Here is a 16,418-nt window from a genome sequence, read left to right as displayed (position 1 = left end):
GCTCGACTCCGATGCAGAGAAGGGGTCTCCAGACCTAGAAATGCTTGCAAAAGCGTTAACGTTGCTATACCTGGCAGCAAAGGGCAATTCTCAGAGGAAAAACCCAGATTTGAGGCAGGTTTAGTAATTGAGGTCTAGAGCCCATGTAAAATGCAGCCATGCTAGGTGCCCCTCCTACTGCAAGTCTCTCATAATATATATTTACAAAATAGTTGAGACCAATGTCTTCATTAAGAAATTGATTGCACACTCAAATTTTGGTACAGCTACTGTAATCTCTACGTAAACCAATTGTGTTTATATGTATATATTCAACCAAGGGAGACCTGGATTAATTAATAATAAATGTAATGCATATATAACATTACATATAAATACATCAATGAAATTCATATAAAAGTACAACATATTCTCAGAAATACAGTATATCACTGATGACTGGCAGATTATGGTCGCTTAAGAATGTCATTCAAAGGATCATGTGGAAATCAAAGAGTGGTATAGGTGCTTGATTAGCAGAGCCAGTGTGGCAATATGATTTGCATCCATATAGTCTCACCACCCTTAGGGAAATCCTGAGCAAAGGCAAAGTCCCCAGATAGTACAAGTGCTAGGGCAATCCTCTGTGAATTACGTTCCCCATCTGGTAATCAGAATCGCTGCTTGCCAGTGTGATGACGTCAGCGGCATTGGGAGCAACACATCAGCGCCCAGATATAAAAAGATGTCACGGCTCTTGCATAAAAAAACAGAGATTTTGCATCCGTAGCACCACAATGTTGAGCGAATCCACTTGTGAAGCAGCCAGTATTAAATCCACAAACTTAACGCGTTTCTCCGTTATTAGACCATACAACGGTTTCCTCAGAAGATTATCCAATTACACAGCCAGTATTAAATCCACAAACTTAAAGCGTTTCTCCGTTAGACCATACAGCGGTTTCCTCAGAAGACAACCAATTACACAATTGGTTTACGTTGATCTTAATTGGGTAGTGTTTCCAGCACTAATATTGGGAGCTGCTATATAGCTAACAATTGGTTATTATTGTATCTTATTTGTTGCGCCTAATTTTTATACATAGGTATTTTTTTTGTACTGTAATCTCTGCCCAGGGAATCGGTATGTAATGCTGGCTGTCGGGATGCCTAATGTCAAAATACAGACAGCGGAATTCCAATGGTTGGTATCCCATCAAGGGTCGGGTAAGTATACTTACCCTTCCCCCTCTAACCCTCCCCACCCCGCACCCTAACCCTCCCTGTTAGTGCCTAAACCTAATTCTACCCCCTTCGTGTCTACACCTATCCCTCCCCCCTTAGTACCTAACCCTAACCCCCCAGTGGTGCCTAACCCTAACCCTCCCCTTTAGCGGTGCCTAACTCTAACCTCCCTCCCGAAAAAACCTAACCCCGCTAAGCTGCCTAAACCTAACACTCCCCCGCGCATCTAACAGCTAATGGTGCCCCAGACTTACCTTGTTCGGGATGGCGTCCTTCTGGATTCCATAGTTGGGATTAAAATAGGCGTCTGTATTTTGATGCCTAACTTAAGTTCTGTGACGGACTTTCAGCATCGGGATTCAGACCGGCAGCATGCCGTCCATTGGTCTGATAACTACATCCCCTGCCCAGGACTGTGTCACGCTACTCTGTGGACTCATTGCTTTGACGAGTAATCGAGCATAATCATAATAATTCTAACAACAATAATAATTCAAAACTTTTGCACTAGTCATCTTCCAAAGGAACCTCGGTCCTAAGTTGTTAATTTTTTTAAATTTATTCATTTATTTTAGGTATTTCACCTGTTACTTCTATCAATTGTTTCTTGCACTTTTGTAAATTGTGCAAACGGTTTCTAACAATTTGGTCATCCCAATTCTACAGTATGTCTGCATTTAATATGCATTAACGATGGTCGCACATGGCCTTAATGATGCAAATTAATAAACACCAACAATCACAAGGAATTGATGAAACACAGCTTTTAAGCTATTTCAGTTGATAGAAACAATGTAACATCTGTACATTTACAACAAAAAGCTGAGATCACACAATAGGTCAAAGTTTTCAATGAATACCCATCTTTCATATAAATCCAATCTTCCTTAGAAAATGACACATTTTCTTTCATTGTTTAACTTGCACTATATTAAAAACAGCTAATTTCTGGTTTATATTTTTTACGTCACATCTGCAAATAAACCTTTAAAATTTGCATTTGGAATATACGAGTGTCCGAGTTCTTAGATTCTTACCTGCTCTTCAACCAGGTCAGCGTCTTTATCTTTCACTTGTCCATTAAAAAGAATAACAGCATTTTCCAGGTCCTTTGCCCATTGTGATAGGCCATTCTACAAAATAAAGGCAAGATCTAGCTGCACAGCTTCTCAAAACCCGCACATGCTATATTCACTGAATATACTATAAAACTCACACAAGAACAATGAAAACATAGTTTTTGTTACCTCAAAGCAGTTTTGGGTAATGGTAGACAAATATATGCAAAATGACAGTGTACACAAGACATGTCATCCATCTAGGAGAATTCATGCACAACAATCATATTTTATATATTTATACAGTATAATAACTGTCTACATTATATTTTTTCATGTAATGTAATACTCTACATCAGTGCTACACAAATGAACCATAGATGTCTCAGAACTTCATACACTTTTGTATGACATCAGGCTTCAGAAGAGCTATATGTCCCTTCCAATTTGCATTTTCAATAAAAAAATTGAACATGTAAATTCAGTACATTATAAAACTAATCATTAAGCACGTACCCTCGCACTCTTTTGCTGCTCTTGATAAGAAGTGGTCGAAGACATCGGAAATGTCAGGTCTACATTGAGGTTACATTCTATGGTAAGCCAAGATAAAGATGTGCTTTGGTATTTCCAATCTGCTGGTTTAGCAGTACTCTTAAGAAAAAGATAAAAAAAAGAAAAAGTATAGATATTTATCATGCATGAAGAAAAAAATTAGCAGTATCATATGTGTGTGTGTGTGTGTGTGTGTGTGTATTTATTACCACTCAGACAGTACATCCTGCATCACAAGCTGCTGTACAAGGCTGTACATATGCTATATGTGATTATCTTGATCATGGTCTACAAGGGGATATGACATTTAAGATGGATTGATGCAATTTGAAGCCTTGTACTGCAGCTTGTGATGCAGGATGTACTGACTGGGAGATAATACATCTTTTTTTTCTGCATTAATTGGTAAGTAACCTATTCAAAATCAACTGTTATGGATTCCCAGAGATTATTCCCTGTGGTAATTAGGTATGGTCTCATGCAAAGAAGCCAGCATTCACACGTGGGAAATGGTATGTAGGTTTTGTTTTATTCCTTACTAGCTGGAGTACCCGGCGTTGCCCGGGAATGTTTGTTTACACATCATCCTCCAACAAACCTGTCCTTAGGCAGGCCTCACAAAAAAAACACGGCCAACAGCTTCTGTTGCTCTGATACCAGGATGAGCATCTACAGCGACTCCCTGTTTTCTGCGCATAAACTTTCCAGAAACATTCCATGTGTAATATTTTGACAGCTCACAGTACAGCCGGGTCCTTGCCAAGTCATCATTTTGACACAGTTCGAAGAAAGAGGTCAATGATGTTGCGTAATTTGGTATAGTCAGACAGCTCAGAATGCTGGGAAAGCCTGCTAAAGCTCTCTTCGATAATAAACATTAAGATCATGACAAGACAAAACGCTCGCTCCGAGCGTATTGTGTTGCTCATTGTGGGGCCCCACAATGAGCGTACAGCCAAAATTGTGTTTTTTAATTCATTAAAAATGAACAGTAATTTCAAATTGTTTTAGCTGCCTCGGGCGTGTTTTAAATTTTAATACGCTCGTATGTAAAATTTCACGATCTTGGCTTGTAAACTGTGGATTTGTATACAAAGACAGAAGGACAGAAATAGTATAAATAGTAGAGAGAAGAAAGTTCTTAAATATCACCACTGGAGGCAGCAGATAGCAGTACTGAGTGCAAGGCCCCACAATGAGCGTCCAGCAAAAATTGTGTTTTTTAAGTAATTAAAAATAAACAGTAATTAATTTTGATTTAAACATTTTTTTAGTTGCCTCGGCCGTGTTTTATTACACTCGTATGTAAAATTTCACGATCATGGCTTGTAAACTGTGGATTTGTATAGAAAGACAGAAGGACAAATTTTCGCTTTTATATAGTAGATACTCCTGATGACAGTGTGAAGTAATAAAGACACTGAAGTGTTGAAGCAAGCTGTGCTGCTTAAGGGATCCACAAGTGCTGCACCTCTACATATGTTTATATGTGTCTAATGTTCTCTAATTCATTTTAATTTCCCACCAGGCCACACAGCAGGCAGACCACTGCCCCAACATCAGTTGTAAGATGGCGGGGCTGGCAGAAACATGGTCAAACATTGAGGTGCGTAGTGTGATCAGATTTATGCATCTAAAGGGCACATCAGCAGCTGAAATTCATTGCCAACGCGTCGAGGTGTACAGTGATAACGTCATGTCACAGAAATAGGTTTGGTGTACTGCCTTTGATAACGTCAAGACAGATGTTCAAGATGAGCAGCGATCCAGCTGGCCAAGCACATTCCACCACAAATGACAATTTGTGCAGCACTGAAGGTCTAAATCAGAGGAAAGACGCATTTGAGTTAGTGAGAGATACAGGAAAAAGTGTTCACGCTGGATATCGAAACAACTTACAGAAGTTCACAAAACCAACACAATGGAATTCTCTCATGCACTTGACGCGGTACCATAAGGAGGGAGCAACAGAAATACTGTGAATGATGTCCTCTATTGTGACACATTGAGCCGGTTGCGGAGGGCAATTAGTCAAAAACGACCTGGGTTGCTGTGAATAGGTGTCGTATTGCTGCACGGTAACGCCAGCCCATACTCAGCCAACCACACGCGTGAGTTGTTACTTCACTACCATTGGGGGGTACTGGACCATTCTCCCTACAGCCCTGCCCTGGCATCAAGTGATTTCCATCTCTTTAGACCATTGAAGAAAGAGATCTATGCCTTGGCGTACCATTGGAACAAATGCTTAGACAAGTATGGGGATTATGTGGAAAAGTAATCTGTACCAAGGTCATACTATTGATTATACGAATACCAGTACGAGTTGAATAAATTTACGCACTGAGAGGTCTGAATTTGTTTATGTATAAACCTTTCTCATTGCCATCAGAGGTAGTAGTCCTTATAATGTACAGTCCCTACATGTTTCATCCTTTTAGGACTTCATCAGGGGATTATACTGGATCCTGGTTATTGTACTTTGACGTTGCTACCAAGTTAACATCCAACAGTGGATTGGATTGCTCTGGACTATCAATTGCAGTATTATATAGGACAACTACTACAGATAAACAAAATATTTTCTATTTCTTGAAGTGAAGACACAACAACCCCGATCTACAATCGATCAGATAAGCTATAAAAAATGTTCTTCTGGTATGCAAAATTCACTTTGCGCACAGGAGCATATTGCACCCTTTTTGTGTGTGTTTTCCTCACTTCCAATACCTCACAGGATTTACACTATTGTTTGTACATTTTCTTTTACCCCACTATCCTTTGGATCCCATCGCAAAGCCCAGGACTGACTCTGGAGATGGGATAAATAACACCTATGAAGAAACACTGACCGGTTATTATCACACATAAGAACTATTTCACATACTTAAGTCTTAATTATACCACTCTATGCATATTTTTAATATATTACACTATGAGGCGCATGTCTTCTCTTCACTATTCCTAGATCTCTCAGACGATTTGCCAATAATCATCACACTGAAAAGACAAGCAGCCACCCACCATTCCATTTTATATATACAGCGGGTAAATTAAGTATTGAGCACATCAACATTTTTCTCAGTAAATATATTTGTAATGGGGCTATTGTAATGAAATTGGCACCAAATGTCGGCAATAATTATTATTATTACCAGTTATTTATATAGTGCACACATATTTCGCAGCGCTTTACAGAGAATATTTGGCCATTCACATCAGTCCCTGCCCCAGTGGAGCTTACAATCTATGTTTCCTACCACATGCTCACACCCACATCTACACACAACGGTTAATTTTGTTGGGAGCAAATTAGCCTACCAGCATATTTTTGGAGTGTGGGAGGAAACCGGAGTACCCGGAGGAAACCCACACAAGCACCGGGAGAATATACAAACTCCACACAGTTAGGGCCGTGCTGGGAATCAAACCCACAACCTCAGTGCTGTGAGGCAGTATGCTAACCATTACATCGTCTGTGCTGCCCAAATCCATACATGCAAAGAAATCAAACCATAGATGTCCATAAATTAACTTATGTATAATTATGTGAAATGACACAGGGAAAAAGGATTGAACACATGAAGAAAGGGATGCGCAAACAGGCATGGAAAGCCAAGACACCAGCTGAAATCTATCAGTAATTAGAAAGCAATCCTGCCCCTGGTCAGTGCAAATTAATATAAGCTTGTTCAGTCCCAACTGATGGCCTATAAAAAGGTGTCTCATTACCAAGGTGTCACACAAGAAACATCTGATGATGGGTAAAAACAAAGACCTTCACAACCTTATTGTTGCAATACATTTTCTAAACTTCTGAATGTTCCACTGAGCACTGTTGGGGCCATAATCAGGAAGTGGAAAGAACATCATTTCAACATAAACCGGCCACAACCAGGTGCTCCTCGCAAGATTTCTGACAGAGGAGTGAAAAGAATTATCAGAAGAGTTGTCCAATAGCCAAAAACCACTTGTGGACAGCTTCAGAAAGACCTGGAATTAGCAAGTATAATTGTTTCAAATAAAACAATAAGTAATGCACTCAACCGCCATGGGCTGTATATGCACGCTCACCGCGCAAGACTCCATTGCTGAAGAAAAAGCATGTTGAAGCCTGTTTAAAGTTTGCTGTACAACATTTGGAAAAGCCTGTGAAACACTGGGAGAATATAGTCTGGTCACATGAGATTAAATTGAACTCTTTGGATGCCATAATACACACCATGTTTGGAGGAGAAATGTCACTGCACATCACCACAAAAACAGCATACCAAAAGTGAAGTTTGGAGGTGGGAACATCATGTTGTGGGGCTGTTTTTCAGTATACGGTACTGGCATACTTCATACAGTTGAAGGAAGGATTCATGGAAAAATGTACCGAGACATTCTTGATAAAAATCTGCTGCCATCTACCAGGATGCTGAAGATGAAACGAGGGTGGACATTTCAGCAAGACAATGATCCCAAACACACAGCCAAGGACACTCCCAATTGGTTTCAGAGAAAGAAATGAAAGCTGCTAGAATGGTCCAGCCAATCACCTGACTTGAATCTAATTGAATATCTATGGAAAGAACTTAAGAGCAGAGATCATAGAAGAGGCCCATGGAACCTGCAAGATTTGAAGACTGTTTGTGTGGAAGAATGGGCCAAAATCACACCCAAGCAATGCATGCGACTAGATTCTCCGGTATGCAGTCGGGAAACCGGCTGCCTTAATACCGACAGCCGGCTTCCCGGCTGCTTTATCCCGGCGTGGGATAAATGACTGGCGTCTATATCTAGACGCCTGTCAATTACCCGATGCCAGGAGACCGCGGCGCCCCGGCATCCCGATCCGCGAGAGGACAGCCGTGGGGGGGAGGGTTAGGTTTAGGGCACCAGCGGGGGGACCTAGGATTAGGAACCCCCCCGGGAGGGTTAGGCACCCCCGGGGGGACTTAGGTTTAGGCAGCGGGGAAGGGGGGGGGTTAGGGTTAGGCACTTAGAGGGGGGATTAGGGTTAGGCACTTGGGGGGAGGTTAGGGTTAGGCACCCCTAAGGAGGGCTAGGGTTAGGGGGTTAGGTTAGTTTATACTTACCTCAGGGACGATCGTGATTTCCAGCGCTGCCGGGCTCCGCTGATCTGTCGGGCTGCCGCTGCCAGGAATCGAACTGCCGGCCATGCGGCAGCCAGGATTCCATACCGATTCCGTTTCTCTATACAGGAGGCATCTTGAAGCTGTCATTACCAACAAAGGCTTTTGTACGAAGTATTAAATAAATTTCAGTAAGCGTGTTCAATACTTTTTCCCAGTGTCATTTCACATTATTACACAAAACTTAATTTATGGACATCTATGGTTCTTTGCATGTGTGGATTGCATTGGTTGTTGCTGACATTTGGTGAAAATGTCATTACAATAGCCCCATTACAAATATATTTACTGAGAAAAATGTTGATTTGTTCAATACTTATATTACCTGGTGTGTGTGTGTGTATGTATATGTGTATATATCTATATCTATATATAGAGAGAGATTATAGCACCAGAGAGAATCAGAGTCCCTTCACAATTAAAAATGACCCGCAGTTCAGGTAATTAATATTTCAAAACAAGAGTATTTAAAAGCACTCCCCAATGTTATGGGTGTCAGCTTATCAGTAGAATATTAACAATGGTGATTTGTTAAAAGAATGTGTAAATAGCAAAAACTGATATAAAGCGCACACTGTGCTATATGAGTGCAAATATTGCAAGAATGCAGACATTAATAGATAATATATATGTATATATACACATATGTATGTAACACCAAGGCTTACGAATATGTGCAAATTTACAATATAAAGTGTGGACCGTGCATGTGCAACAAGTGCAAATATAATAATAAATATTAAAAAATCACTATAACTTAATAGATAATGAATTCATAAAAAGTATATAAATTTAATTACAAGAATACCCCGAGCAAAAGGGGCGAACAACATACAATACATATAATGAGTATGCCACTGACAGATCTTAAAAACAGTTAGCATAAAAATAAAGGAATAAAAAATGTAGAAGAATAGAAAATGGAGGGATACAAAGGGAATGGCTTATCTGAATATGGAAAGGTAAGTTCATGAGAAGTGGAGTCAGGAGTTTCCAGTGACTCCACTTCTCATGAACTTACCTTTCCATATTCAGATAAGCCATGTGTGTGTTACATACAATATATATATATATATATATATATATATATATATATATATATATATATATATATATATATATATATATTATCTATTAATGTCTGTTTCCTTGCAATATTTGCACTCACATAGCACAGTGTGCGCTTTATATCAGTTTTTTGCTATTTACACACTATATATATATATTTATTTATTTTTTATTTATTTTGTGGTGAGAAGGGGTTATCTCTCACCTGAATTCCCACATTCCTGTGGGATCAGCCCTCTCCAAGGGAGGCTGGAGTAAAGCAGTGGAGGTGTGGAATTCCAGGTTGTCACAGTGAGAGAGGAAAACAAGACCTGCACATTCTACAGCTGCAATAGAATATGGAACCCCATGTTTTCACAGTTGCACGGGCCCAGCTGCAACTAATCACTGGAGCACAGGAGGGGTTTAAACTCTCACACATGTGATGCTCCTTGCTCCTGATGCTGGACAAACTGGCCAGGCAATAGGTTGGGGGTCGTGGTTAGCATTAAGGTGCGAGGGCCTGGAGGGCCCACAGACATTAGCACAAGGAGTGCTGAGACATTTACTTTTATGTTATTTGCTTATTTTCCATTATGTGCCTGTAAGTGTTCAGGTCTAACCTCACGTATGCTAAGGTGCAGTGTTTGCTGCTATTAAAAAGCCACTGCTTTACTAAGTACCCGTTTTACAATAGACACACACACACACACACACACAATTTTGGGCAGGTGTGGAAAAAATGCTGCAAAGTAAGAATGTTTTCAAATACGGAAGTGTTGATAGTCTTTTTTTTATCAATTAACAAAATGCAAAGTGAGTGAACAGGAGAGTGATCTAAAACAAATGGTGTGACCACCATTTGCCTTCAAAACATTATCAATTCTTCCAGGTACACTTGCATATTACAAATAGAAGATATCTGTGAAGTGTTAAACATGGCTAAAATGACCACAGGGAAATATAATACTGTAGACTGCGAGATGCAGGCATCGGCGAGATTTCAGCAAACCTGTCCACTTTAAAAGCGGCATCATTTAAAATGCAAAACCAATCTGCCAGAATCTCGCCGATGCCAGCATCTAGCAGGCTATATCTCCCAGTGTTTTTATATAGCCCATGATGGCAGTGGATAATCACGTACATTCAAAAATATTTATATGTAACTTTTACCTTTGGATCTGCAACATCAAAGGTTCTGCATGTAATCCTTGAAGAAAAAATGTTTTTAAGTTAAAAATGTGCTTAATAATTAGCATGCCTTAAGGAGTTATTTTCCAAGAGGCTACACATTAGCACAAATGGCATATACAATACAAACATGATAAGGGGACTTACCATTAAAACAATTATTGCCACGATAATGGTGGCTATATTTTTCACCACTGGGAGAAAGTGCCCTGGAAATATAACTAAATCTCCCTGCTTCTGTTCTGTTTGCGACTAGACCAGATAGAAGGCAGGAAAAGAAGCACAGAAGAATAGAAGCCACAAAGTCCTAGGTGGCTTGGTATCGGTCTATGGAAAGGTTTGGTATAAAAGCTCTACAGTAAAAAGATTAGACAATGTCTAGATAGACACTAATGGTAGTCATTCAGTAGGTAAACAAGTACAAAAGGTCGACATTGAAATGGTCAACACGTTTTTTTTTTTCGAACTCTAATCTTCACCCTAACCCTCCCCTTGGTCCCTACCCCTCCCTTTTGATGCCTAACCCTAACCGTTGGGCTAAGTGTCTAACCGTACCTAATAATGTCTAACCCTAACCCTCTGGTAAGTGCCTAACCCTAACCGTCCCTCCTATTGCCTAAGCCTAACCGTCAGGGTAAGTGCCTAATCCTATTAGGCAGAAGAGAAAGAAAAGAATGTCCTCTTTGTTGGCGCACTGATGAATATAAATAAAATATAACTTTTAATGTTGATTTTAAGATCACAAAAAAACTTATATGAAGTGAAATATAAAGAAAACACTGAGAATGTGAATTAAAAATGAATTAAATAAAATTACTTGCGTCGTGTCTCTGTTCATATCTTAATGTTATATGTATATATAGGTTGGTCATAAAACATCCACCCAAGTGAGGGACAACTGGGGAATCCTATATAGTTGTAGTATATTCTAATAGGATTGGGGTGCCTCATCCTAACCGTCCCAACTAGAGTCTAACCATAACCCTCTGGTAAGTGCCTAACCCTTACCAAAAAAAAAAAAAAAAAAAAAAATGTGTGAACCATTTTTATGTCGACAAATTCAATGTCAACCTTTTGACCATATCTATCTTCATCCATGTCGACCTGTTGTACCTGTCAACCTTTAGTCCCTGTCTACCTATTGACTGTCTACCATTTGGTGTCTATCTAGAAATTGCCTATCTTTTTACTGTAGATCTATTGATTGGAACCTCTATTGAAAGCCTTGGCAAAAAGAAATGAAATTTAAGTATAAAAACATATTGTATTAAGAGGATACTGAAAGCCACTCAACCGGGGTCACATCACCTTTGCAAACGTTGGAAAAAGTAGTCCAGGTGGTTCCTTTGCCAAACTGGTCTGCTGACATGGATCCATTCTGGTAATAAAAAAAAAAAAAGTTCCCCTCCTGCAATCCTAGGCTTCCGAATAGGCTCCTGAATGGTTGGGCATGTGGTGCCTGGATTAGGAGGACAGATGATGATGTCTAGGTCTGTTGTGGCAAATAATGCCTTCAGACCCTAGACAGCAGGGAAGTGCAATCAGGGTAGACAGGGGAGGCAGAGCCACCGTTGTCATACTCCTGTGATTTGATATAAAAATGATTAGAACAATAGAAAGAAGATATTTATAACTTATAAACATCTACTTTGTTTATTGTAATCATATTTATAGTTAACACTCACCAGCTTTGTGGAGCTCCCTGGGACTGCACGAAGACAAGAGATGAGGCAGCAACAGCTCAGCCTCATTTCTATAGAGTCAGACACTGCTTGCAGAGCTGGGGGCAGGACCACACCACGGGCAGTAAGCTGCACAGAAAGAGAGCTAGAGGCATGCCTCTGAATGTGTCTTGGATGTGTCATGTGACCAGGAAGTGCACTGAAGTGTTTAGAGACTGGAGCTCACCCAGCACCAGCAAGAGAAGACAGTGATGCAGGTAAGAGAATCAATGGACACTGAAGCTTAGTGTGGTCAGGGGAGAATTACAGCGAGTAGGGGCTGAGACAGGCTCCCAGCAACAGGATCCATCTCCATGTGTGCCTTCCCAGCCATTGACCTCACCGCACATCACTGCTTGGCAGCTAGGAGCCCACTTGACTGAGATGAGCCAGGGTAGCATGGCTGAACAATGCATGTTTCATCAGAAAAAAAACAATTAGTTTGTGAAATGTATCAAAAGCACTTGGTAGGTGAAACGCCCATGTCAAAAACCAGAGACAATTATAGATATTTTAATATTTGGAAGGATATATTTTTATTTTCTGGGACATTGTGAGTTATTCTACTTATACAAACTGGTGTTCTACATATACCATGATAATGTTACTAAACTGTAAAGGGTTATTATGGGCCTGATTCAGACCCGCTCGCGAGCGCACAGCGCTTGCAAGCAGGTCGATGGTCCCCGACTGCGCATGCGCCGCCTCCGGCATGCGCATGCATGAGACCCGTACTGCGACGGCAGCTCCGTCGCAACGGGTCTCGTTACAAGACGGGGCGGCTGTTGATGTTGATTGACAGCTCGCCCCATTTTGTAGGCAGGGAGGGGGGGGGGTGGTTGCACAAGCGCAGGCGTTCCCTTAGGAAAGCCTGGCGTTTGTGGGCGGCCCTGCTGACATCACTCATGACCTCACCGGGGGATCGGGGAATTGCAGCGCTGATGTATGACCTGCTTCTCTCTAAGTCCACCACCCACTACATTCAATATGAAATTATAATATATAATTACCCATTTTAAGAGGATATTACCCTTTAAGAAAATATTACATAGATTGTACATTCAATAAAGCTTCAGTGTCACTGAAGGGTCATATAGAACTAATATTTTGTTTGAGAGAGAGCGCGCGATAGGCGACACTCAGTCAATCAAATTTACAACATAGCGTAGTATTATATCAATGTTCCGAGACCAGTTTATTGTCTCGTCATCACCCCGATATGTATATAGCAGCACAGGCACAGATGGTGTAATGGTTAGTGTTACTGCCTCACAGCAATGAGATCATGAGTTCAATTCCCACTATGGCCCTAACTGTTTGGAGTTTGTATATTCTCCCTATGCTTGCGTGGGTTTCCTCTGGGTACTCCGGTTTCTTCCCACAATCCAAAAATAAACTGGTAGGTTAGTTGGTTCCCCACAAAAATTAACCCATGTGTGCGCATGTGGTAGGGAATATAGATTGTAAGCTCCACTGGGGCAGGGACTGATGTGAATGGCCAAAAATTCTCTCTGTAAAGTGCTGTGGAATATGTGTGCGCTATATAAATAACTGGTAATAAATAAGTATTATACATAACTAACACATCCATATCTACGAATACAGTATACACAAACATATATATATATATATAAATAAAACACACACTACTAACAGACGCCATTATGACATAACAATCTATTGTTCAGGGTTTTATTTCCCCCCCCCCCCCCCCTCTCTCTCCCAGTACCTCACTGACAACTTGTCCCTTTTTTTCTTGTTAATAAAGTTTACATTTTAGTAAGTATCTCCGGCACTAGAGATAAATTCATAGACATGATTGATTATCATAATAAAACTGACAGTCCAATCAAATTCACCTACAACATCGATAGTCATAAGGTGACATTCCTGGATGTTGAAATTCAGAAATGTGGTGGTAGGATCAATACCACCCTTTATCGTAAGCCCACTGATCGTAATTCCTTTTTACATGCCAATAGTTTCCACCCTAAGTCATCTAAATATGGATTACCCTATTCCCAATTTCTAAGGGCTAGACGCATTTGTAGTGACATCAACACGGCCTCTGATAAAATTGACTTGATGATCTCTGGATTTCTGTCAAGAGGGTATGATAAAACATCTTTGTTGAAAGCTAAGACTAAGGCTATGCGCCTGCCTCGTGAAATCTTACTTAAGAGGAGTGATCCAGTAGTCACACAGAATCGCTTTCCATGGGTCAATCATAATACGCTGAGCCAAAAGATTAATTCGATTTCCAAACAGTATTGGCCGATTGTGCAAAACGATAGTGACCTTAATCTGTCTGACACCACTGTAATGCCGTGCTACTCCCGGGGTAAGAATTTACGGGACTGGCTGGTTAAGACCGATATCAGTAAAATTGATAACAGTGGAAAGGATAGATTCTTAAGTTTGAAAAAGGGTTGCTTTAAGTGTCTAAATTGTCTCACTTGTAGGTACATGACAACCCGTGATTCATTTTACCACCCTCACAGTGGTTTACGCTATTCTATACGACACAGAGTGACGTGCACAACAAAGTTTGTGGTCTATATGATCACGTGTCCATGCAGTCTTAGCTATATTGGCAAGACGGATAGGACACTACGTGATCGTATTGCACTACATAGGTCGGCGATTCGAGCGGCCATTAGCTCTGGTTCCAGTGACCAACCAGTGGTCCGACATTTTTTGCAAGCTGGCCATAACCTGTCTACCCTGAGGTACATTATCATTGATCATGTCCCGATCTTGGCCCGTGGGGGCAATAGATCAAAGAAGTTGCTGCAATGCGTGTCACAATGGATCCATAGGTTGGGGACATTATACCCAAAAGGGATTGAACGACAGTTTAGGGCTACACTGTTTTATATAAGTGCCGTGAGTGGACACATATTGTACCACCGGGTGATCACGGATGTCTGTCCGGATCTTCCGCTTGACAGATGTTCCAGTTTTGGTGACACTGATTGTACCTTATATTTTCCTATATTGGAGAGTTCTTGGCACCTTTCATATCCGCTAGATCATATTCATATAAAATATACTAATGTAATTGGGCATAGTTCTTGTGCATTAATAGCGTTGTATTATGCTGCTAAAATACGGTATGCAATTGTTAATATGTGCTTTTACTTTAATGTTGTTGTTAACACTCCTCTGCACTTTGTGCTCTTGTTTTAAGACATTGTTTGTTGCCTCGGCAACGGGTCGCGCTTGTGACGTCAATCAGTGGCGCCCTGAGGCAGAACCCGGATGCCGCGGCCGTACACGTGGTGTGGTGTGGGGTCTATGTAAGTAGCTGCTTTGACTGTATTTTGTTATCTTGAAAACGATGCATTAAAGGCATCGAAACGTTGAACTCACCTGCGTTTGTGAAGTGTGTTTTTCTTGGAGTGCCGCTGATTCATATGCTATATTATATATATAATTAAAGTTTTGCTTTATATTTGATCTCTTAATATCTTATTATATGGACATACAATATTGTAACAATGTAACCTGTTGTTTAAGCTTTATGAATAAGTAGAATTTGACAATACAAACAATATTGTCATCTAGAAAATAAGTTGCTATAAAAAAGTGAGCCATTCTCCAGACACTCTTTTACAGAACAATCAATGAGATATACTATGTATAAATAATATAGTCGTTCCTTCATCTGGGGCTCCTCACAGTAAGGCCACTGACTGTGGATATTACCCTGGCTGGGTATCCCCAGGTGTACTCGCTGTGGCAGAAAACATCTCTGTAATGGTGGGGTGGGACGTGCAGTAGATAATTACACACAGTAAAGCAATGTCCTAGGGATTTTCAGCCCCGTGCAGGAAGACCCCGATACCAGCATTTAAAAAAAAACTCCCTCTGTGACCCTGTAAAAGAGAGCACATGTGGACTATAATTATGATTTATATATATATATATATATATATGCAATATAAACTGTAATATGTGAAAAATGTATATGTACAGGATTTAAAAATCTTGTCTATATATAAAAACAAATGTCCTGACTGGCTAACTCATCAAAGCCCAGCCCAAAACCAAACATGTAATTTGGGTAGTATATTCCTTCCATGATGTAGGCACCCACTAAGCCGGGATTTTTAGAAATTCGACTCCTAAGGGGGTGAAAACGGCTAAAATGTTTCCTCTTGACCGAGGTGATTGGGTGACAAAGCAGCATGTCCCAAGTGCCCTGGGACTGTAAGCTCATTGTCTGGGTCGAGTGGCTTCAGAGGTGTGGCTGCAGTGCAGTCCAATATTCAAATAGGGGAGCCACACCAACTGCCACTGATGTTTGGCAGCATTTGGGGTGACAGTTGGTGTGGCTCTCCTATTTGCAGTGTTCTCCCCAGAAAATTTTTCCAGCGGGTGGGGGGGCCTGTCACAAGCCGCTCATGCGAGCGCCAGGGGACCATTCGCTGAACTCCTCCTATCAACTGTCCATCATACCTGCTCTGTTCTGGATTGGTTCC

General features: G+C 40.7%; 1 protein-coding gene across 1 annotated transcript in view; it reads right to left on the bottom strand.

Moving 5' to 3' along the window:
* The window catches only part of ODR4 (odr-4 GPCR localization factor homolog), a 100,380-nt gene that overhangs the window by 53,458 nt on the left and 30,504 nt on the right, over window positions 1-16,418 (bottom strand). The window contains exons 6-8 of the mRNA XM_088453922.1: window positions 10,196-10,232; window positions 2,799-2,936; window positions 2,262-2,357 (exon numbers count right to left, since the gene is read on the bottom strand). Coding sequence (XP_088310048.1) covers window positions 2,262-2,357; window positions 2,799-2,936; window positions 10,196-10,232 — 271 coding nt within the window. The remainder of the gene's footprint in view (window positions 1-2,261; window positions 2,358-2,798; window positions 2,937-10,195; window positions 10,233-16,418) is intronic.

This window comes from Taudactylus pleione, unplaced genomic scaffold (genome assembly GCF_031769625.1).
Source record: "Taudactylus pleione unplaced genomic scaffold, aTauple2 ptg000602l, whole genome shotgun sequence".
In the NCBI taxonomy this organism is placed as follows: Eukaryota; Metazoa; Chordata; class Amphibia; order Anura; family Myobatrachidae; genus Taudactylus; species Taudactylus pleione.
The sequence above is the reverse complement of the archived record's forward strand: the minus strand, read 5'-3'. Positions and strand labels throughout refer to the sequence as shown.